Raw genomic sequence first — 22,288 nt, 5'->3', positions numbered from 1 at the left:
GAAGGAAGGATCATAAAGAACTTATGCTTCACTGATGGCCATGTGCTCTGACTAGTGTGGTGAGGTTTGGGCTGAGCCCTTGAGGCAGAAGGACTTCCCTGCCCCGACCCCCAGCGTGAGATGACTCTCCACACAGAGAAAGTCTGACTGCTTGCTCCTGCTGTTTCCATTTACACAGATTTTTAAATAACTCCTTGCTGATGCTTTGATAAAAATCGATTTTTCATTAAGCCTTTTTATTAGTTTTATTGATACTTCAAATGACGTATGGTCATGTGTTTTTGTGATTTTCAAAGCTGTGTCGGTTGTCAATCTTAACCCTTTCTACCAGATACCTCTTCTGTACACTATTAATCTACCACTGTCTGGTTAGAGACATTTTTATGTATGTACTGTAAAGTAAGTTCCTCTTCTGCTTATATTTTTCCTCTGAGTATTTAGTTACAGTAGATTGTTCAATTATTTACTAATAGAAATAGTGCTTAATATTCATTACTCTTTCAGAAATGTACCTGACTTTTATTTGAAATTTTTAATTTGGCTTTGCTTATAAAAATGAGCAGAATATTGTATAACATGTAGTTTTAAAAGTTGGATTCTTTCCCTTAAGTAATATGATGAGACTATTAACATAAAATAAAAAACTTCAAGGGATTTTAAAAAACAGTATTAAATTTTTACTACGTTTCTTCTTTTTATTGCCTTTTTGTTTGTGTTTGGGTAACTCTGGAACTTCCTCGGTAGACTAGGCTGAGCAGTAGTTCACAAAGATGGAATCGTAGTGAGACCTGGGGGGTGGGGAGCATTGCCCTGTCTCCACTGCATGCTCCCTTAGTCCGTTTGGGGTGCATTCACTCATATCTAAGGTTCAATGAGTGTTACCCGTGTCCACATGCTTCAGATAGCAAGGATTCCGAGGCCCTGACCTTGGCGTTAGTTACGTCCCACCCCAGATGAGGCTTCGTTTACAGCTGAGTTCTCTCACGCTCACCTTATTAGGTCCCCTCCCTTTGGTTTAGTGTGGCCTTGGCCATATGTAGTGCCATAGTTAAGTTTATTATTCGAAACTGTTACCTAGTTGCATTTTAAACTTGCCCTATGCTTAATGTTTAACCCTGTTAAAGACAGCTTTCCTGTGGCCTCAGGTGAATCAGCAGTAGGCTGGTTTCCCTGCTACTGATTTCAGAACTATAGGTGGACTTCTCTAGTGTCCTATCCTATTCTGTTGTTTATAATTGTTGGCAAATATTGTCCTTTTATCCAAGTTAATCAGTACTGCTATCTGCCTAGGGGGAGAATAGAGAGACTTTAATAATTACTTTAGGGTGTCACCAGGAAAAGCATGCCTGTCCCTTGAACAGTCTGAGTTAGTGTCTCCAGAACTACTTCCTTGCATTTGTCTTCTTTATTCTGGAATACCCATACTTTCTAGGCATTCATTTCCCATGAGTCACCTCTTCAGGTGAATGTCTTCTTTTGACTCAGGATTTGCCTTGGCCCTTCATCCTTTAAGAAGCCCTCCCATCATCTCCGACCCCCATCCTTCCCCTGCTAACCAACTCTAATCATCTCTTACCCCCATCGTCTTTCCCTTCTAACAGCACCAACTCTCTCCCCTCCTGGCTCCTTGCACACATTTCTGCCAGAGAACTGGTCCCAACACATGGTAGCCATTAGTGTACCCATTTTTCACCGTGAGTCTCCCCACTAAAACTGGTGACCTTTGTAGATCTATACTCTAGCCTGATGCCTGACATATTAGACACTTAGTTGAAAAACTGATGCCCAGCTTTCTAGAGTCCAGTCTGGGAATGGAAACTGTCTTTTCCACCACCTATCTAATATAAAAACAAACCCAGGGACCAGAGAGATGCTCAGTGGTTAAGAGCACTTTTTGCTCTTGTAGGTTCCAGCACCCAGGTGGTGGTTAATGACCATCTGGAACCTCAGCTTCATCACATACAGTGCCCTCTTTTGACCACAAACACATGGCAGACACAACAAGGTGGACACATACACATAAGTAAAAAACAAAATCTTCAAAAAAAATCAAAATTCAAGGACTTTTTTTTTTGAGACAGGGTTTCTTTGTGTAGCCCAGGCTGTCCTGGAACTCACTCTGTAGACCAGGCTGGCTTCAAACTCAGAAATCTGCCTGCCTCTGCCTCCCAAGTGCTGGGATTAAAGGCGTGCGCCACCACTGCTTGGTCAAGGATTTCTTTTTATATACTTATTTTTGTTTGTTTGTTTTTTCGAGACAAAATCTGGCCTTTTGAGCTCATGCTGGCCTTGAACTGACTGTTATCCCTGGGTGATTTCAGACTTGCAATCTTCATATCGCAGCCTCTCATTCTCAAACCACAGGCCTGTTCTACCAAGCCCCTCTAGAATTTAATTTAATTTTTAAAAAAAATGTACTTACGGGCTGGTGAGATGGCTCAATGGGTAAGAGCACCCGACTGCTCTTCCGAAGGTCCAGAGTTCAAATCCCAGCAACCACATGGTGGCTCACAACCATCCGTAACAAGATCTGACTCCCTCTTCTGGTGTGTCTGAAGACAGCTACAGTGTACTTACATATAATAAATAAATAAATCTTTAAAAAAAAAATGTACTTACTCATTTCGTGTATGTGAGTACCCTGTCCACTGTCATCAGACACACCAGGAGAGGGCATGGGATCACCATTACAGATCACCATGTGGTTGCTGGGAATTGAACTCAAGACCTCTGGAAGAGCAGTCAGTGCTTTTAACCGCTGAGCCATCTCTCCAGCTCCCTAGAATTTAATTCTTAATGGACTTCTACCCTATGGGCTATTGGTGCTGCACACCTTTAATCCCCAGCACTGGGGAGGTAGGAACAGTAGGATCTCCGAGTTCAAGACCAGCTTGGTCTACAAAGCTCCAGGACAGCCAGAACTACACAGAGAAACCCTGTCTCATGGCGGGGAGGGCAGAAAGAAACTTCTGCCCAATGGACAATAATTCTGTTGGTTAGGATTTAGCAATTCTAAAAGTAAACAAACCAATCATGTATGCAGAAAAAAAGGTGGAGAAGTTAAGAGTAAAAGATAAAGAAGAGAATGAGTTAGCAAAAATCTCCTCAGTTATAAAGTAGCACAGGGTGACTCATTTGTGAAGCAAGGCTTGTTTCAGAAGGGCTGGACCAGGAGCAAAGAGCAAAGGCAATCCTGGTGCTCCTGGTGAACTCAGGCACTCACAGCAAACAGGCAGGCAGGAGCTGGTGAGTACCCGAGGGAGCCGGGGCCTCCTGCATTGTAGGATCCCCTATTCTACAGGACTGGGGGACTGAGGAATGAGCAAAAGGTGAGGCTCTAGAAGGCTAGGCATGGAGACTAGTGTTTGGTCTGGTTGTAAACAAACGTGACACACTCAGGAGGTCAAGGCTGGAGGATCTGAGTTAGAGACTGTAGCAGAATACAAACAAACCCAAACTGCCGTTGAAAAGACCGGAGCAGGAGGTGGGAATGCAAGACCTGGTACCAAAGATTTAAAGCAACTGAAGAGGCTGTGCTGGGGAGAGAAGAGAATGAGCAAGAGATTATTGAAGAGAACAGTTCTGAAAAGAGTGGGCTTAGATATATTGTGGTGTTCTTCCCAGTCTGTAAAAAGGAAACAACGGTCTGCATTATTTCAAGTAGCAGATAAAGCCTGATGCATTGGACAAAATGAAACCTTTGTGTGATCTACACACTTGGGAAGATAGTCTGTCCTTGGCTCATGGAGCTGTGTCCTCCAGAGTGGGGTGATTAATCCTGTGGAAAAAGTCAAGCTCCTGAACTGTGTTAAATGGACCTAGAGCCTGAGCTGTAGGTCCGATTTTATCTCTTCAGAGGATTTATCCAGCACTCTTCAGAGTGTATTATCCATCTTTTAGCAATAAGTACATCAGAGGCAAAAATCAAAACTCCCTGTGGCTGGGGAGCTCACGTGGGGATGGAAGTGGAGAAAGGGGGAGTGTGGAGATAGAGGTAGACTGGTGTGGGGAACAGTAAAGGACGCACATTGGGCCAGCTGAGTTAGAAAGTGGCATGTGAGCGAAGGCTGTTAAAATGTGACTGAGCAAGCTGTGCAAGCCGGTCACAGGGAAGGCAGTGCCCTCCTGTGAGTCCCACATGGCAAGCCCTTCTAATGCCAGTTTCAAAATCACCAAACTTAAAGCAACAGGTGATGCCAGCGGTGTTAGAAGGCAGGGCCCGAGGGCAGAGGACATCTCGAGTGCACACTTGCTTTCTGATCAACCCTTTGCCTGACCTTTTACTTACACAAGTGTGACTCTGCAGTTTCTCACTCCGTGGAAACAGATACTGCGTGTGTTACCCCCTTTTAATCTCTTCTGGAAGAGAGCAAATGTTTACTCAGTGAGATGTTCGCTGGACTGGTTTATGGAGCCTACAGTAATATAGCAAATCTGAGTGACCCCTGAAGGGGCTAAGTGACACACTGAGAAGGCTGGTGCCTGGGCCTCTCAGAGAGAAGAGAGAGACCAAGTGTTGGACCAAATCTGAAACAGCCGGGCACGGTGGTGTCTGCTGTTAATTACAGCAGCGGGACTCGGAGGCAGGCTGGGCTCTTCGAGTTCAAGCCCAGCTAAGACTACATAACAAAAAACCTTATGAAAACCGCATCTCTGTTTTCAGCTTTTTAAATTGGCCTGCGTGACCCGCCCACTTGGTGTAAAAGAAGAACCGGCCAAAGGGAGGGCCTGAAGGAGTGAGTACAGAGCTGGTCAGGCTGGTTGCTGGGGATGCAGTTGTCCCTGTGTGGGATTCTGGAGGATTTACAGTTCCCTTGTTTCTTTGCCTACACAGTAGCTTTCATTCTTGGCCACGGGATAGAGTTGAACCTTGGTGTTCAAATAGATATTCAAACTGCCATTGCTGTGTGTTAGTGTAACTATAGTTCTTTTAAATAGTTTTAAACTGCAAATGCAATTGACTTCCATTTGCCTTACTTTATATAATGTATCATTTCTGTGGAGAGGAGTATTTTGATTAAACAAATCCTAAATTGTTAACCAGGGAGAGTCATCATAAACCTGTATACTGCAAACCTACCAAGTGTTCTGTTAGTCATCTACGAAAGATAGAGGGCCTGGAAAATAGCCTTGGTCTCATCTTGTGAGTTAACCAGCAGTTGTGACTTAACACAGAAAAATGTAGAAATGAAAGTGGGATCAGAAGACCGTTTGGAATAAATACATAACAGCTGACTAAGCAAGACTTAACCGTTGGAGGAGAGCTGTCAGGAAAACGTACGGCCTAAAGCTGGAGATAGCTGGAAATGTCTGGAGTCATTTTTTGGTTGGCACATTTGGCATACTAGGCAGAGGTGGAGTGAGCTCTCTATGGGTGTCTAGTGAGTACAGACCAGAGATGCTGCTAAACAACCTACTCTACACAGCACAGCTTATGACTGGGAACCACCAGCCAGACGGTAGTGCTCGTTACAGGTTAGGTCAGCTACAAGTCCTCAAATACCATCCCCTGTGGTTTTCTTTTTCTTTTCTTTTTTAAGATTTATTTATTTATTTATTTATTTATTTATTTATTTATTTATTTATTTAATGTATGTGAGTACACTCTACAGATGGTTGTGAGCCTTCATGTGGTTGTTTGGAATTGAATTTTAGGACCTCTGCTCTCTCCAGTCAGCTCTGCTTGCTCAGTCCCTGCTCGCTCCAGCCCAAAGATTTATTTATTATTATACATAAGTACACTGTAGCTGACTTTAGATACACCAAAAGAGGGTGCCAGATCTCATTACGGGTGGTTGTGAGCCACCATGTGGTTGCTGGGATTTGAACTCAGGACCTTCGAAAGAGAAGTCAGTGCTCTTACCCTCTGAGCCATCTTGACAGCCCCCATTTTGTTTTTTATTTAGTGTCTATCTAGGAAAAAAAAAAAAAACAATGTTTAAAGCAACCAGGTAGACTTGGTTCCATTATTCTAATGAATGCTACTACTTTAGGTTTCTTCAATTGAGATTTATTTTATTTTAATTGTGTGTGTGTGGGTGAGTACTTGCATGAGGGTGTCAGATCCTCTGGATCTGGAATTATAGGCAGTTACAAACTACCCTCTGAGCATGCTGGGAACTGAACTCAGGTCCTCTGTAAGAGCAGGGCATACTCTTAACTTCTGAGTCATCTCTCTGGCCCTGCTAATGAGGTCTTTATCAGAGACTTCAAGAACATTCACAACTTCCTTTAATGGCTTTGATGCACTATGATGAAAAAAAACTCCAGCTTCTTGTACATTTTAAAATGTCAATAATAATAATAACTGATAACAGTATAACAATAATAATAACAACAAATTCATTGTCTCCTCCCATTCCCCATGTCAGTCTAGAGAAAGATTAGATGATATTATAAAAAAAATCTTTAAATAATACTGTATAATTTAAAAACAGAAAACCACATAGGAAAGAAAACAGAACACTGGCTCGTATTCTCACGTTAGAGATGAGGCTGTGGAGGCTCAGAGGCTAAGGGAAAGCACCAGGCTGGCGCTCATGACTGACTGAACAGTTGTGCTCGATCCACTGTGTCAGATGTCTTTATGCTAGGTTTCCAGCAGCGTGTGTAACCTAACCCCCACCGTACACAAATTCAAAGCAAATGATTACCTAACACATCACCGTTTTCCTCTTTTCTGAGGGCACATTTCAAAATACAGTTGCTTAGGCCAGGTGTGGTGGTGCACACCATTAATCCCAGTCCTTGGGAGGTGCAGGAAGGTGGGTCTCTATAGGTTTGTGGTCAGTCCGGTCTACAGAGTGAGTTCTAGGACAGCTAGAGTTACACAGATCCTGTCTCAATACACACCTTTGAGACCCTACAATTCAAAGCAAGGTGTGGGAAAATATCCTTTAGATTCCAGTTTCCTCTTGGAATCAGATACTCTTCAGAAGAGGGGCCCAGCCTGTGTCGCCCTGGCCTAGCCTGTTGTACTGGTTATTCGAAATACATCAGGAACACCTCAGAGACGGGTAGGATTTCCATAAGGAGTTTATTTGTTGGTGGTTTGTTTGTTCAACATAAGTTAACCGTAAACGCCAGCCGACATACCTGTGTATCTTTGTTTCTGAAGCCTCCACAGGAGTGTGAGCAGCACTGCTTCAGCAACAAAGCCTCAGGTCCACATCTTGGGAAGAATATGGCCACTTCCTGGGGGGCTGTCTTCATGCTGATCATAGCCTGCGTTGGCAGCACTGTCTTCTACAGAGAACAGCAGACCTGGTTTGAAGGTGTCTTCTTGTCTTCCATGTGCCCCATTAATGTCAGTGCCGGCACCTTTTATGGAATTATGTTTGATGCGGGCAGCACTGGAACTCGGATTCATGTTTACACTTTTGTGCAGAAAACAGCAGGTAAGTACATCTGGGACCCTTTGCAGGCTGTGTGAGTCCGTACCTTAGCATCTTCTCCCAGAAACAGATGCTGAGTGTGGCATGTGGATGTAGAGATGTAACTGAGCACATAGTTTAGTTTAGTGTGGAATTAAGAGAGACTTGTGTGGGAAGACTGAGGCTTAGCTCAGTTAGTAGAGCATTTGCCTAACATTCACAAAGCCCTGGATTTGATCCATAGTTCCACATAAACCGGGCATGGAAGCACTTGGAAGGTGAAAGCAGGAGAATCAGGAGTTCAAGGTTACCCTTATCTACCTAGGATATTTGAGGCCAGTGTACAATACAAGCTGTCATACCAAGCACTGCTTCTCCCCTGAGATGGCTCGAGAGTGCTGCCCCTACACCACTGTGAAAAGGCAGAGCCAAGTCCAAAGCGGGAGTCACACAGTGGTTCTCAGGTCCCCTCTCTGGGTACCTAAGGGCAGAGAGAGGGAATTGAGAACCAGGGGTCCACCGGTCTGCCTTTCCCTCTGGACAGCTGTCTACCAGGCAGAGAGGGGAAAGGCAGATCCCCAGACGGTGGAACCCCAGGCTGATTTGGAGCAAGTGCCAAGAGTATGGAGAAGGCCTTCCTTGGGGGATTTAGACCCAGGTCTTTAAGACAAAGGTCTTCCTTAATGAAGAGATGATCCTGGCTTGTTCATACTGGTTTATTTGATGGTGGGTGTGAATGTGTACACTTTATTTGGGGTGAACCAGGGATTAAATACCTTTTTCCAGAAAGACTGCCCAGGAAGGGAAGCTCATTGACTGAATGGTATCTAGATTCTTCATGAGTATGGAGAACTCTGGGTGTTTATGCTATGTGACCCCGTGCCCACGGTCCTCAGTGGGGTGTCATGGTTACATGCTCCAAAGTAGACAAAGGCAGGTAGGGAGTGGCTTCCCTCCTGCAGTTCTCAATTCTGAGATTCCTGCGGTTTGAACTCATCCAGCCTTATCATTTTTATGCCTGTCTGGGAACAAGGTCCCACATGCCCTACAACAGGCATTGTCTCAGAAAGGAAAGAGGGGGAGTTTTTGGTGCAAGTATAGCTGTGATTTGTTCTTCATCTTCTCTAAAGGTTAATACCGCAAAAGTCTAGAGTATTGAGAGTGTTGGAGTGATTCCGGGAGAAGCATTCTTTCACTGCCATCCTTGGAAAGGGGACTGACGGGTCTTTGACTTAACTTTTTCTGAATTATCTGGAAAGCCCAGGGAGCCCAGGCAGGAGGACTACAATCCAGCTTGCGTAGGGAGTTCAAGGCCAGTTTGGGCCACATATTGAAACCCTGTCTCAAATTTTTACTAACAGTTTAAAAAATACAGAGTTGGGAGAAAGCAGTGAGAGCTAAAGTCCCAGCAGAGAGGCCGTCACAGCCTCCAGGGCTGCACGGCAGCCTGTGTTCTCCTTCCTAATGCTGCAGCAAAGCACTCCGCAGACCATGGGCGGGGATCACGGGGATGAAACAGCTCTGGATGGAGACTGTGGTAGTCTATTAAACCATGTACTAATGTCATTAGCATCTGAAGCAGTCTACCCTCTGACAATCATCTCCTCTTTTTCTTCTTCTTCTTCTTCTTCTTCTTCTTCTTCTTCTTCTTCCTTCTTCCTTCTTCCTTCTTCCTTCTTCCTTCTTCCTTCTTCCTTCTTCCTTCTTCCTTCTTCCTTCTTCCTTCTTCCTTCTTCCTTCTTCCTTCTTCCTTCTTCCTTCTTCCTTCTTCCTTCTTCTTCTTCTTCTTCTTCTTCTTCTTCTTCTTCTTCTTCTTCTTCTTCTTCTTCGCCCTCTCCCTCTCCCCCTCTCCCTCTCCCCCTCTCCCTCTCCCTCTCTCCCTCTCCTTCGCCCTCGCCCTCTCTTCTTCTCCTTCTTCTTTCTTTCTCTTTCTTTCTGTCTGTCTGTCTGCCTTTCTTTCTTCCCTTGTCTGTTTGTCTTTCTCCCATGGACAAAATAGGACAGCTCCCCTTTCTGGAAGGTGAAATTTTTGATTCTGTGAAGCCGGGACTTTCTGCTTTTGTGGATCAGCCCAAACAGGTGAGTCTTACAATCTGATGGACTTTGTTTCTATTTTATGTATCTGAGGGAGCAAACCCCGGAGGGAGTGTGTGCTCTGTGGCTGAGCTCTGTCCATGAACCCTTTCCATTTTTACTTGAGATAGCATCTCACTAAGTTGGCATGGCTGGCTTTGAACTCACTCAGTGGCATAAGAAGGTCTTATAATTGTGATCCTACTGCCTCAGCCTCTTGAATAGCTGTAATTAGGCCAACAGAACCAGGCCTGGCTTAATTTGATGTTTAGGGTTCTGAATCTTAATAAGTCTACAACACCCCTGTCGTTAAACATCTCCTGGTGTTCAGGAGTAATACTGATGAGAGGTGAGGTCATTTTCCCTTCTTGGTGAGTCTTCTGAATGACCATAACTGTATATCCCAGACTCCCAAGGAGTGGGTAGAAGGCCGGAAAGTAGATTTTCAAAGCTGAGCAGATGCCTCCCTGAGTAAGAGTGTTTGCTGTGCAAGCGTGAGGAGCTGAGCTCTGATCCCAGCACCGTCATAAAAAGCTGGCCATAGCGTTTCATGAATGTTTGTAACCACAGCTCAGTGGGAACCAGGCCAGAGAATTACTGGGCCTTGCTAGCTTCCAGCGTAGGTAGGGGTGGTGATTCATACCTGTAATCCCAGCACTTGGGAGGCTGAGGCAAGATTATTATCAGGAGTTGGAGCCCAGCTTTGACTGAAATAGCTTGGCCTTTGTGTGATTTGACATCTGAGAGACCTTGTCTCAAACAAACAAATGACCAGAATAGTGTGAGCCTGAAGAACGGAGACACACTTTCCAGTCTAGCAGGTGGAATGGCAAATGTGCTAAGGACTGACCTGTTGAAAGCAGTTACATCAGCAGAAGACGGTCTGACATTTAGGGAAGGTGATTATACGGTGCTTGCTAAGGGGAGAGTGTGGCGGCTCACACCTGTCATCTCAGCATGGTGGAGTCTGAAGCAGGAGGATCAGGAGTTGAGGGTTAGCTCTGGCTACATAATCACTTTGTCTCAAAAGGTAGGGGCAGCTTGTTACCAGGATACATTTTCACTTAGGAAAACTGTGGGTTTAAATCTTTTTCATTTTGTATGTGTATGGGTGTTTTTCCTGTATATCTGTCTGTGGTCATGTGCATACAGTGTCCGTGGTGGACGGAAGAGAGTATCAGACACCCCCAGGAATGGAGTTGCAGACAGTTGTGAGCTGCCATGTGGGCGCTGGGAATCAAACCTGGGCCCTTACAAGAGCAGCCAATGTCTTAACCACTGAACTATCTCTCCAACTCCAAAAACAATCCAAAATAATAGTTTTAAATAGTCATAGGTTGGTGGTATGCTGAGTGCCCTGCATGTTGGTATTAGTGATAGTGAAAAAAAAAGAAAAGAAAAGAGAAAAGAAGGAACCAACAGAGAGATGGCGCAGTTAAGAGCACTTCCACAGGTCCTGAGTTCAATTCCCAGAAACCACATGGTGGCTCACAACCATCTGTAATGGAATCCGATGCCCTCTTCTGGTGTGTCTGAGGACAGCTACAGTGTATTCTTTAAAAAAAAACAAACAAGCAAAACAAAACAATAACAACAACAACAACAAAGAACCTATCACACTGTCCTAGAAATTACATAACCGCTATGGTAGCATTTTGTGAGCACCGTGCCTCATCCAGTGTACACAGCAGTTTAGTGGCAATATGAGACATAGCTGCCAACCCTTACCCTAGAAACCCAAGCCCAGGGAAAGCTGAGTAACCCACACTAGGTCATGGCTAGCGAGCAAGTCCTGCGACTCCAGCTCTTGAATTCTCTGTCTGACTTTCTAGCTTAAATCTAATTTACAGAAACATAAAATAACAATTATTCAAAATGGCAGCTCTGTAAAAGAAATGGGGGTCTCCTCCTTGAAAATGCTCCATTTCTCTAGGTTTTGCTTCTGAAGAGCAGAGGGGTTGGAACACTTGGAGCACTCGTTCTACCAGAGAGCCGTGTTGCTCCCTGCCTCTCTCTTGAAGGAAGAGACCAGTGCTGCTAAGTGGGCTGCCATGGGTTGACTGTGCCTTCTTTCTTACAGGGTGCTGAGACTGTCCAGGAGCTCTTGGAGGTGGCCAAAGACTCGATCCCCAGAAGCCACTGGGAAAGGACCCCGGTGGTTCTGAAAGCAACGGCCGGACTCCGTTTGCTGCCTGAGCAGAAAGCCCAGGCTCTGCTCTTGGAGGTGAGTTTGAAGCTGGATCTTGGATAACGCTTGTCTGTTCTTTTAAGGAGCCCGTCAGAGTGGCAGCTGCTTTCGGTGACCCCTCATTGCTCAGTCATGGTGGTGACCAGGATAGTAACTAGTCATTTCCATTTTAAATGATCACCCTTGAATTTAAAGTGTTTCCCCAAAAAGATCAAAGCACTTCCTTCCATGATGTTTTTATTGCATCTATTTGTTTATTTATTTGTGTGTGTGTGTGTGTGTGTGTGTGTGTGCGCGCGCGCACACACTTATATGTGCCACCGCACAGCTTGCCACAGAGGACAGCTTACAGTTCGTTCACTCCTCCCACCAAGTGGATCCTGGGGGTCAAACTCAGGTCATCAGGCTTGGCAGCAAGCGCCTTTACCCACTGAGCCATTTTGCCTGCCCCCCTACATAGTCTTCTGCCACAGACCACCCCAGCCGGGTATGGGGGTCCCTGGAATGAGGGTCCTCGAAGCTAGGTGGGTAAGGATTCGGCAGTGACAAACAGAAACAAACACAGGCAGTTTGAATCTGAGTATATTTCGCAGCTCTCAAGCAGGGGATTTTATACATTAAAAGAATTCTTAGAAGATGTGTTCAGTGAAGCAATCACAAATACCATCATTATCATTTGGCACAGTAAAGCACACAAATCAAGCAAGCATTACAACTCTGAAAAGATGTATTCAGTGAATCACAAACAGAACAGGTGACATCATGATTAATAGAGATCATCCAAGTGTAACAACGCTGAAAGGGTGTATTCAGTGGGGCAGTCATCCAAGGCTAGGGGCATATTTCCAAGAGCAGACTAATAAATCTTTATGGTCAATTATTGTTTAATATCTAATACCTGATTTTTTTATAAATCTTCAATGCAGAAATTTAAACTATTTTAATTCTTTTTCTTTAAGGCTTTCTTTACCATTGTCTTAGTCAGGGTTTCTATTCTGCACAAACAACATGACCAAGAAGCACTTGGGGAGGAAAGGGTTTATTCAGCTTACACTTCCATACTGCTGTTCATCACCAAGGGAAGTCAGGACTAGAACTCAAACAGGTCAGGAAGCAGGAGCTGATGCAGAGGCCATGGAGGGATGTTCCTTACTGGCTTGCTTTCCCTGGCTTGCTTAGCCTGCTCTCTTATAGAACCCAAGACTGCCAGCCCAGAAATGGTCCTACCCACAAGGGGCCTTTCCCCCTTGATCACCAATTGAGAAAATATCCCACAGCTGGATCTCATGGAGGCACTTCCCCAACTGAAGCTCCTTTCTTTGTGATAACCCCAGCCTGTGTCACATAAAACGAGCCAGTGCAACCATATACCAAAGCCCACCTCTGATGATACACGTGTAGCCATATGAAATTTTATTGTTGGGAAAGTTTTTATAATGTCATAATACTATTATATAATTTTGTAAATGATTTATAAAGTAAAGCGTTGGTTTCTCCAGAGATAAGATCATGTTAGTGGCCCCATCTCTAGGGATGGTTTCTTACCCATTATCCTTACTTAAGATCTTGGCCTAGGCTGCCAGGAACATGTAAATGAGAAAAAGAATAAGAGAAATCAAAACATAAATTGCCATGAGAACTATGTCTCAATATTTTGCTCCAGCCAAGAGTTCCACAACCAGGAGGCCTTCCCCTTTTGAAGCCAACCACCTCAGTCTGTGGAACTTGTCACAGATTCTACTGGGGTTGGTGTGGTATTCTTCATTTGAATTTTCTAACAGTATAATATAGAAATGGTTTTAAATAAACTCTACCAAAGAAAATGTATGTACAGTGAAGGGCTGGGGAGATGGCTCAGTCAGGAAGGCGCCTGTCAACACATGCCTGAGCGCCTGGATTTCATCCCCAGCACACATGAAAACACCAGGCACGGTGGCACACACTGTGCGGGGAATGAACCCCAGGTCCCGGTGACAGACCTTGGGAAAAGAAACTCAAAGTTTCTTCTTACGTTTCATACAAGTGGAATTATATAGCTTATATTCTCTGGTTTTGTAAGTCTGCTTTTTTTTTCTCTCAGATAAAATGTTTAAACTATTTTTAAAAACATTGTTCTTCAAATAAAAAAACAATAAGTATAGTTTTTCAAGCTTAATATTTTATTTATCATACAAACTTATAAACATATTACAAGATTTCATGTTGTAAAGAACATTTATAGGTAGAATCTTGTTATAATAAAAACAAATCACAGCAAAGTGGGATTCTGCCCTCTAAACTAAAGCGGCCACCTAAATCGTGTTCTTTTCCCACTTTGAGGTGAGTTGTAAGCACAGTCTTACTGTCAACAGGTTTTCTGTGACTGTCAACAGGTTTTCTGTGACTGTCAACAGGTTTTCTGTGACTGTCAGCACAGAGGGTTTAAGTCCCTTGTCCAGCATCGAGCATCTAGCATGTTTGGGAGAATTCAGATCCCAACTCTTTTTTGTTTTTGTTTTTGTTTTTAAAGATTTATTTACTTATTTATTTTATGTACGAGTACAGTATAGAGCTGCCTTCAGACACACCAGAAGAGGGAGGACATCAGACTCCATTACAGATGGTTGTGAGCCACCATGTGGTTGCTGGGAATTGAACTCGGGACCTCTAGAAGAGCAGTCAGTGCTCTTAACCACTGAGCCATCTCTCCAGGCCCCAACTCTTATTTAAAAGCTTTTTCTTCAGATGTATTTATTTTTGTTTTATGAGTGTTTTACCCGTGTGTGTTTCTGTGTACCGCATGCGTACCTCTGGCCGTGGAGGCGAGAAGAGGGAGTAGACCCTTGAAACAGAGGATGGATTGTTGTGACCCTCAATGGGGTAATGGGTATGGAACCTAGGTTGTCTGCAAGAGCAATGAGTGCGCGTAACCTCTGAGCCATCTCTCCAGGCCCTCATACCCCAGTTCTTCATCCTCATTCACTCATTCACTCACTCATTCATTCATTCACTCACTCATTTATTCATGTGTCCACCATCTGAGAAGTCCCTGGGGATACAGACAAGGAGCAGAAAGGACACAGCCAGGGCCCATGTTGAACTTATGTTCTAGTTTTAGGAAGACAGAAAATAAGCAACGAAATAGGTAAATACAGAGTGCTTCGTGCCCTGTAGGTTCTGTGAAGAGCCATAAGCAGGCTCAAGCATGTGGGGAGTGCGTGAAGTCAGGAACCGCTTCCGTGAAGTCCTGTGGCCGGCTCGATAAGAGGAAAGGAAGCAGTCAGGAAGTGATCAGGAAGCTGGGTCACGGGGGATTTGTCATGTGAGCATTAAAAGACAAATAGAAAGTCTTCTTCTTTTTTTTTTTTTTTTAAGGAGGATACCAGGAAATTTGGAACTAAAGAGAAATAGTCCGTTGTCCACTTTAAAAACAGTGTCCTGGAAACAGCACAAGCATGAGAACTTCAGTTCCACTTCCTAGCATCTACACAATACTGCAGGCATAGCAGCGTGCACCTGTGGTTTCCACCCCCCTCCCCCGCCCCCTGCACTGGGAAGACAGACAGGAAGGTCGCTAGGGCTTGTGGGCCAGTTCCTCTAGCCAGTCACCGACCTCCAGATTCAGCGAGAGACACTGTCTCATTGAATAAGGAGGAGGTGATGGAAAAGACACCTGAGGTTGACCTTTGGCCTCCAGACACACATGTGCTCACACACAAATACGTACAAATAAGTAAATACCATGCTCCGTGCTGTGTTGAAAATAAACTTGGGGCAGACGGGGGTGTAGACTGTAGGCTTAGGTTTTTCATGACCTAGTTTAACAAGAGTTCTTAAACACTTCAACCTCCCGTCTAGCCCACCACCCAGCAGAGGTCATAGGAAAGAATGGTTATTAGGTTATGGAGGAAGTGGACTTGTTTAGAAATAGTTCTTTGGGGTGACTCCAGTCTTTGTTGTCAGGATATCAGCAGTTCAGTTTCCTAGCAAACCACCAAACACAAAGCAGCAGCAGCAGCTCTATCCAGGATAAACTGGTTAGGCGCAGGTCCGGCAAGCCGCTGGACTATCACTGGCAAGTCTTTGGTGAGTTACTCTCTACGAAGTCACAACAAGGAAAGTCAGCAACCTGGTGTTAAGGCCAACCAGTGCCGAGTGTTGCCAGTGGAGACCAGTGAAGTGTAACAAGGCAAACCAAAGCACCCGGCTTGCCCCACCGCATGTGGTCATATTTATATACTTTCCAAACAGCACGTGTCCTTTCATGTGTCTACTTCAGCAAGACATTTCCCCTGTGTCTGCTTTAGCAAAACATCACTTGTCATAACTGAGTTCTCAAAGAAACCAGCAATTTCCACTTCAGAGAAGGCTAGAGCAGAGTTTGCTTATTTCTGTTTGCTTGTCTATGTTCTTTAGAGCTTGTCTATAGATCACCTGACGAGCTGGTTTCGTTGCTGAAATAGAGGCTGTAGGGCACTGCTTGATAGTCCAGTGGCTTGCAGGACTCAGTCTATCCAGGTTATCCCATCAGACCAGAGATCAGCAGGCTGGAGAGAGCCCTTTTACTTATATTTGGAGAATCCCTCACCTATAGTAGTAATGTAAAAATAAGCTATAACATCGGTCAGTTAGATGAGTCACCCTTAGAGGTGAGTGCCACCATTCTGGTAACATGGGTTTTGTCCCTAGGACCCACATGCTAGAAGGATCAAACTGAGAGCTGAAAGTTGTCCTCTAGACTCTGTTCATGCTGTGGCATGCACAGGCACACATGAGTGCATACATATGTGCACAGTCTCACATAGAATCCATACGTGTAAAAACACCTAAGGCCATCATGCATGTGTCAGAGGCCTGGATCGGTGGAAAATCGGAAGCACGAGTGTCAGGTTGTGATTCACACCTCCTGAAATAGGAGTCTATCCATAAGCTAGGCCTGAGGCCTCCCTAAGTGTCTGTGGGCCAGCCGTGACCCGAAATCCTGCAGAGGGGGAGAGCCTCAGCTCCTCTACTGTGGCCGGCCCGTCACTTATCCAAGAGGTGGCATGGCGACAGGTCCTCGAAGTGGTAAAATTCATCAGGGTGCTAACACAATCACAGAGTCTTGACTCCAGTTGGAAGGCACAATTACGTGTTCTTCCTTGGCCTAGTTGGTAGTAAGCTAGATGGGCTTCTTAGGGAATCCTCACGCTTGTGTTTTTGTAAGAAAATAGCAACTCCATGTCGAGTTCCTTCTCTGGTTTCCCAGGAAAAAGGAATGAGTGCTGCTAGTGTTTTACCTCGGGAAGTGAACTAGAGTGACTTACAGAACGTAGGGGAGGTGAACTAAGACGTACAGAAAGCAGCCAAGTGTGATCATTTGTTTTACTGCCCCCATGGAACCCAGATTTTTGTATCTTTTCTCTAGGTAGAGGAGATCTTCAAGAATTCACCTTTCCTGGTCCCAGATGGCAGCGTTAGCATCATGGATGGGTCCTATGAAGGTGGGGCAGATGATGAGATACACACTTGTTGGGAAAGAGATGGAGTCAGTGCAAGATCCAGTTAAAGGGACTGGGGGTGGGGATGCATCATGAGAGGAAGGGGCGCAAAGTAAATAAGCGGGGAGACCGCGAGAGACGTGAGCCCCAGAGAGAAGTAGAACAGAAGAAGGGATCTGGAGTGTAAACCTTCTTTTTCTCTCCTGTAGGCATACTAGCCTGGGTTACCGTGAACTTTCTAACAGGTAAAACAACCCTTGAAGTTTCTCTTACAACCTTAACTGGCTTTTACAGGTAGACCAGGAGGGTAAAAAAAAATCCACTTCTCTTTTCCTGTACTGTTCTTTGATTGAGAGAAGGGGGTGGGGCCAGAGAAATGGCGAGCAGTTCAGTCTATTCCTTGTCAGTTCCCAGCACCACTCGGGTGGCTTACAGCTGCCTGTGACTCGGGCTCCAGGGCCTTAGCTCTGTGCAGCCACACTCGGCTGTATAGACCCATACACATACCCAGAATTAAAACTGGAAAAAACCCCTTCTTTAAAAAAGAAGAGGGGAGAGAGACAAGCTAATTCTACAGTCTGCATTCAAGGCCTCAGCGGCTCAAGAGGCTCTGCGTTTACATTAGCCTGCCAGCCTTTGGGTTCAGGGGGCAGTGGGTCTTCACAAGACAGCTTTGGAGTCCAGTAAGCAGGAGAGAACCTGCAGAGAATGGATGGGTAGCCGGGGTACTCACTCATCCCTTGCTCTCATTAACAGGTCAGCTGCATGGTCGTGGCCAGGAGACTGTGGGGACCCTTGACCTGGGGGGTGCCTCCACCCAAATCACGTTTCTACCCCAGTTTGAGGTGAGTCATTTTTATCCAGGCCTTTCTGGCAACACACTTAGAAAGCTAAGTATCACGCTGCTCTGAGACAACAGCTCTACAGTGACTAGGTCACAGAGTCGATAAATGACTGGAGAAAGTCTCTCTGGCTCCTGGAGCCTTGGGAGACATGGCGTTTAATCTTCCCCATGTCTGGTTTAGGGGAGGGTTGTGGATGGCGGTGTTATAATCTTCTTATGATTGCAGGTGCTGAATAGTCTTTTTGCTCTTTCTGATTTGCAGAAAACCCTGGAACAAACACCTAGGGGCTACCTCACTTCCTTTGAGATGTTTAACAGCACTTTTAAGCTCTATACACATAGGTGAGGAGGGGTAGGGGAAATAACAGTTCACATTATGTCATTTTCCTTACTTCTCAAAGCATTTTAATATTTGTCACTGTATCTTGCCAGCCTCAGAAAGCCTCTGCCAGTCCCCTAAGCCCTGTCTACTGAAACCTAATCCATACCAAACCTGAGAAACCTAGGAGGCATCTCCAGTCTGGGCCTCAAGCGTATGTGATGTAAGAGTCAGTTTCTCTTTAGTTGATTGCATGTGAAGAAGGCTCAGACCTCAGCCAGCGCTCTGTACCAACTCATTCAGTAAGGGCTTCTGGGCTTCAGAGACCAGTCTGCAATGGATAAGAGCTTTTCTGGGGATGGCTCTCAGGCTGGGCCACCGGGAACAATCTCATTCCTCGGTATCACACCTGTGAGCAGGTCTTACTGCACATCTTAGCCCAGACTACAGAAGTCTTCCTTTAGTGTCCATTGAGCAAATACAGCACAGAGATGGGGCAAAGCTTCCATCCTTCCCAGGGAGTCAGAGAAACCACGTCACATTTGAAGAAGGCGGCTGTGGGCTAAAAACATCTAGGACAGCCTGAAACTGTCAACCTTGTGTTTTTCAGTTACTTGGGATTTGGACTGAAAGCTGCAAGACTGGCAACTCTGGGAGCCCTGGAAGCAAAAGGTTTGTCAGTCCCAGTCTGTGGTGGGAGACTGGGAGACGCCAAAACACAGCTCGCCCTCTTCCCTTGCTTGGCATTCTTCCTATGGAGCAAAGGGCTGTGCTGGCCTGGGAAGTGTGTGTTGCATAACAGACATAAAAGCTGCCGGGGCTGTGGTGTGCATTCATCACCTTTAGAGCAAAGGTTACTACACAGGAGTAAGGACCTGTAGCTACAAGGCTGGAACCTCCACCGTGTCTCGTAGGAACTTGCCCAAGCCTTTGTCAGGAAACCAGGTCTTTTCTGTTTGCCAAGTGGAGTGACTGAGCAATTCCTTTTCTGTCTTCACTGTTGGGCACAGGCAGAATTGGCTGCAGTCCCAGTTGTGTGGCTGGGGACAAATCAGTGACCCTTCTGTGCCCTGTTCTTCACCTTGCACAGGAGTGTGTGTCTAATGCACCCAGACAGTGCTCACAGTAAGTGGGTTCTGGGCTGAGGCGCACAGAGCACTTCAGTTTGCCGGGTTATCTTCAAGCGTGTCTCTTTTAACCTCTCAACTACCAGTGGAGGAATGTTCCTCCATTACAGGGAGGAACTTACTTTACTATGGGGTTTTTATTTCTTTGGGATGTGATAAGCTTTATAATTCCCCTGGCAAATGTGCATGAAGTTTGCCTCTGGCTCTAGAGAGTTTACCACTACCACAAAGCCTGTGAAGACTCCATGTCGCAGGACACAGCCGAGGGACTACTCTGACAAGATTATAAGTCCCCTTCACCCCATCGGCCACAAGAGCTTCTTGCTTCTATCTCCCTCTCACAGACCGCCTTCTCCTGTTGTGTTCTTTCAGGGACTGATGGACATACGTTTCGAAGTGCCTGTTTACCAAGATGGTTGGAAGCAGAGTGGATCTTTGGGGGTGTGAAATACCAGTATGGTGGTAACCAAGAAGGTGAATGGTGTTTCTTCACTGGTTAAAATTACCTTCCTAGTGCCTGTTCTGGGAAGTCCTATAGGAAGACTCCAGAGCCCAGGGGAGATTTGACTTATTCTAGAGGTGTTGGTATGTCCAGGGCCAGCAAGCAAGGCAGCTCCCGCTCTGCATACTGTTCTGAGTTCCATGGTAGCGGTAGGAGTCTGTTGTCACCTGTTGTCTTAGGCAGGGTTTCTATTCCTGCACAAACATCATGACCAAGAAGCAAGCTGGGGACGAAAGGGTTTATTCGGCTTACACTTCCATACTGCTGTTCATCACCAAAGGAAGTCAGGACTGGAACTCAAGCAAGTCAGAAAGCAGGAGCTGATGCAGAGGCCATGGAGGGGTGTTCTTTACTGGCTTGCCTCCCCTGGCTTGCTCAGCCTGCTCTCTTATCGAACCAAGACTACCAGCCCAGAGATGGTCCCACCCACCAGGGGCCTTTCCCCCTTGATCACTAATTGAGAAAATGCCTTACAGCTGGATCTCATGGAGGCACTTCCTCAACTGAAGCTCCTTTCTCTGTGGTAACTCCAGCTGTGTCAAGTTGACACAAAACTAGCCAGTACACCTGTCTAATGCAGCAGTGACAATCCCTGTTTCAGGTCCGGGGAATGTGTAACAATTTCATTTATAGTAAAACTCAAAATTGAGATAAGAATCTTTCGTCTTAGATATTAACATCAGGGGAAATTTTGTTACCCCAGAGAAGGAAACAAGCTTTCTGGACCATGAATGGTAATGCCAGGCCGAGCACGGTGGCTGAGGCTACAGCTGTGGCTAGAGCTGGTTTTGATGAAGAACACTTAAGGGGAGGGGCTTCCACGCACAAGCGGTGAGGTTGAAGAAAGTTACATAGCTGTTTGTGTGTGTGTGTGCGTGTGTGTGTGTGTGCGTGTGTATGTGTGTGTGTGTGTGTGTGTATTTTATACATTGCCTGCATGTTTGTATGAGTCTAGTACCCATGGAGGTCAGAAGGAGTCAGAGCCCCTGGCAATGGAGATACAGACAGTTGTGAACCTTCACGTGGGTTGCTGGGAACTGAACCCAGGTCCTCTACAAGAGCAGGAAGTTGGCGGGGGGCGGGGGGACGCTGAAGAGATTGCTGCTCTTTCAGAGGCCCAGGGTTTAATACCCAGCACCCACATGGCAGCTTACAACTGTCTGAACCAACAGTTCTATGGCGTCTGGACTCCGAAGGCACCAGATACGCATATGGTGCACACACACATGCATGTAGGCAAGCAGACTTTTTAAACGAGCAGTCCGTGCTCTTGATTGATGCATGTCTCCGGCCCCCAGGCTTTGGGCTTTGTTGTTGAGGCAGCTCCAGGCCTCAGCTGCATGCTTGCACGGAAGGTGTGCACAGCTGTTTTTGCTGCTGCTGCTTGGCCTCAGTTTCTCAGACTTGGTGAGCTGGCAGTACCTGGCTCTGGTCTTCCTGGAGTACAGGTCCAGGCATTTTATGCCTTGCCCATGTGGAATTTCCTGAGGTCTTCTCTCTGAGTACAATGACAGAGAGGACACAGTCATGCACTTGTGGACAACTCATATCTTGGACAGCTTGGACAGCATTCCACCTGTCACTTTAAGTGTTGTGTCAGCTCCACCTCAGATTGCCCTGCTGTTTCAGAGCTCCGCCCCCACCTTGCTGTGAGGGTACCTCAGCCATAGCTAACCCGCTCCCACCACTGCTGCTCAGAGGCTAAGAGTCAGCCTCCTTGCTTTCTCGATCTTCTCTCTGTGGCTCCAGCAGCTTGCCGCTGAGAGTGATTGTTGCCCCATCCTTAGTCTCATGTGATGTATACTCTTGCCCTGACAGGGGAGATGGGCTTTGAACCCTGCTATGCGGAAGTGCTGAGGGTAGTACAGGGGAAACTTCACCAGCCAGAAGAAGTCCGAGGAAGCGCCTTCTACGCTTTCTCTTACTACTACGATCGAGCCGCTGACACACACTTGATCGGTGAGTTCATGCCTACGGTCAGCCATGGAGGAAGAGAACGGGACTAAGCTCAGGAAGAGAAGGAAAGGCTGTGTTGGTTGCAGTGGCTTCCCAGTTCTTTCCCAGTAGACGGGAAGGAGAATGAGGGTGCTGGGCTCTTTGGGAGGTGGAAAATGACCTAACTGTATGAAAAGTCTGTTGGAGGTAGGTTTTTACTATATATCCTTCACTGATACTGAAGTCACTATGTAGCCCAGGTTGGCCCCAAATTTGTAGCCATCCTTTTGCCCTAGACTTCTGAGTTATAGGGTTACACAATGTGCCCCCGTGTCTGACTTTGTATGTGAAGTCTTTTTGCATTTTTTTTTGTACTGGGATTGAATCCAGAACCTCTGCACATGAGAGTTCAAAGTTGCCCATGATGGCTTTGAGACTTTGTAGCCTGTGTGTGCCTTGTACTTGTGA

The 22,288-nt window shown here is 45.8% G+C and overlaps 1 protein-coding gene across 5 annotated transcripts in view; it reads left to right on the top strand.

Annotated features, from left to right (window-relative positions):
- The window catches only part of Entpd5 (ectonucleoside triphosphate diphosphohydrolase 5), a 35,155-nt gene that overhangs the window by 4,954 nt on the left and 7,913 nt on the right, over positions 1 to 22,288 (top strand). Inside the window, exons 1-12 of one of the 5 annotated variants that reach the window (NM_001286049.1) lie at positions 3,142 to 3,246; positions 4,664 to 4,736; positions 7,118 to 7,397; positions 9,373 to 9,452; positions 11,527 to 11,670; positions 17,021 to 17,096; positions 17,303 to 17,338; positions 17,850 to 17,938; positions 18,200 to 18,279; positions 18,867 to 18,928; positions 19,756 to 19,857; positions 21,704 to 21,844. In NM_001286049.1, the coding sequence (NP_001272978.1) occupies positions 7,184 to 7,397; positions 9,373 to 9,452; positions 11,527 to 11,670; positions 17,021 to 17,096; positions 17,303 to 17,338; positions 17,850 to 17,938; positions 18,200 to 18,279; positions 18,867 to 18,928; positions 19,756 to 19,857; positions 21,704 to 21,844 (1,024 nt within the window). In that variant the 5' untranslated portion in view covers positions 3,142 to 3,246; positions 4,664 to 4,736; positions 7,118 to 7,183. Of the gene's footprint in view, positions 1 to 3,141; positions 3,330 to 4,663; positions 4,737 to 7,117; positions 7,398 to 9,372; positions 9,453 to 11,526; positions 11,671 to 17,020; positions 17,097 to 17,302; positions 17,339 to 17,849; positions 17,939 to 18,199; positions 18,280 to 18,866; positions 18,929 to 19,755; positions 19,858 to 21,703; positions 21,845 to 22,288 lie in introns of those variants that run through there. The other 4 variants (XM_030246533.1, NM_001026214.2, NM_001286058.1 and 1 more) reach the window with 4 other exon arrangements.

The sequence above is a fragment of the Mus musculus genome, chromosome 12, assembly GCF_000001635.26.
Source record: "Mus musculus strain C57BL/6J chromosome 12, GRCm38.p6 C57BL/6J".
Lineage (NCBI taxonomy): Eukaryota > Metazoa > Chordata > Mammalia > Rodentia > Muridae > Mus > Mus musculus.
Note: the sequence above shows the minus strand (reverse complement) of the source record. Positions and strands in the feature narration are given on the sequence as shown.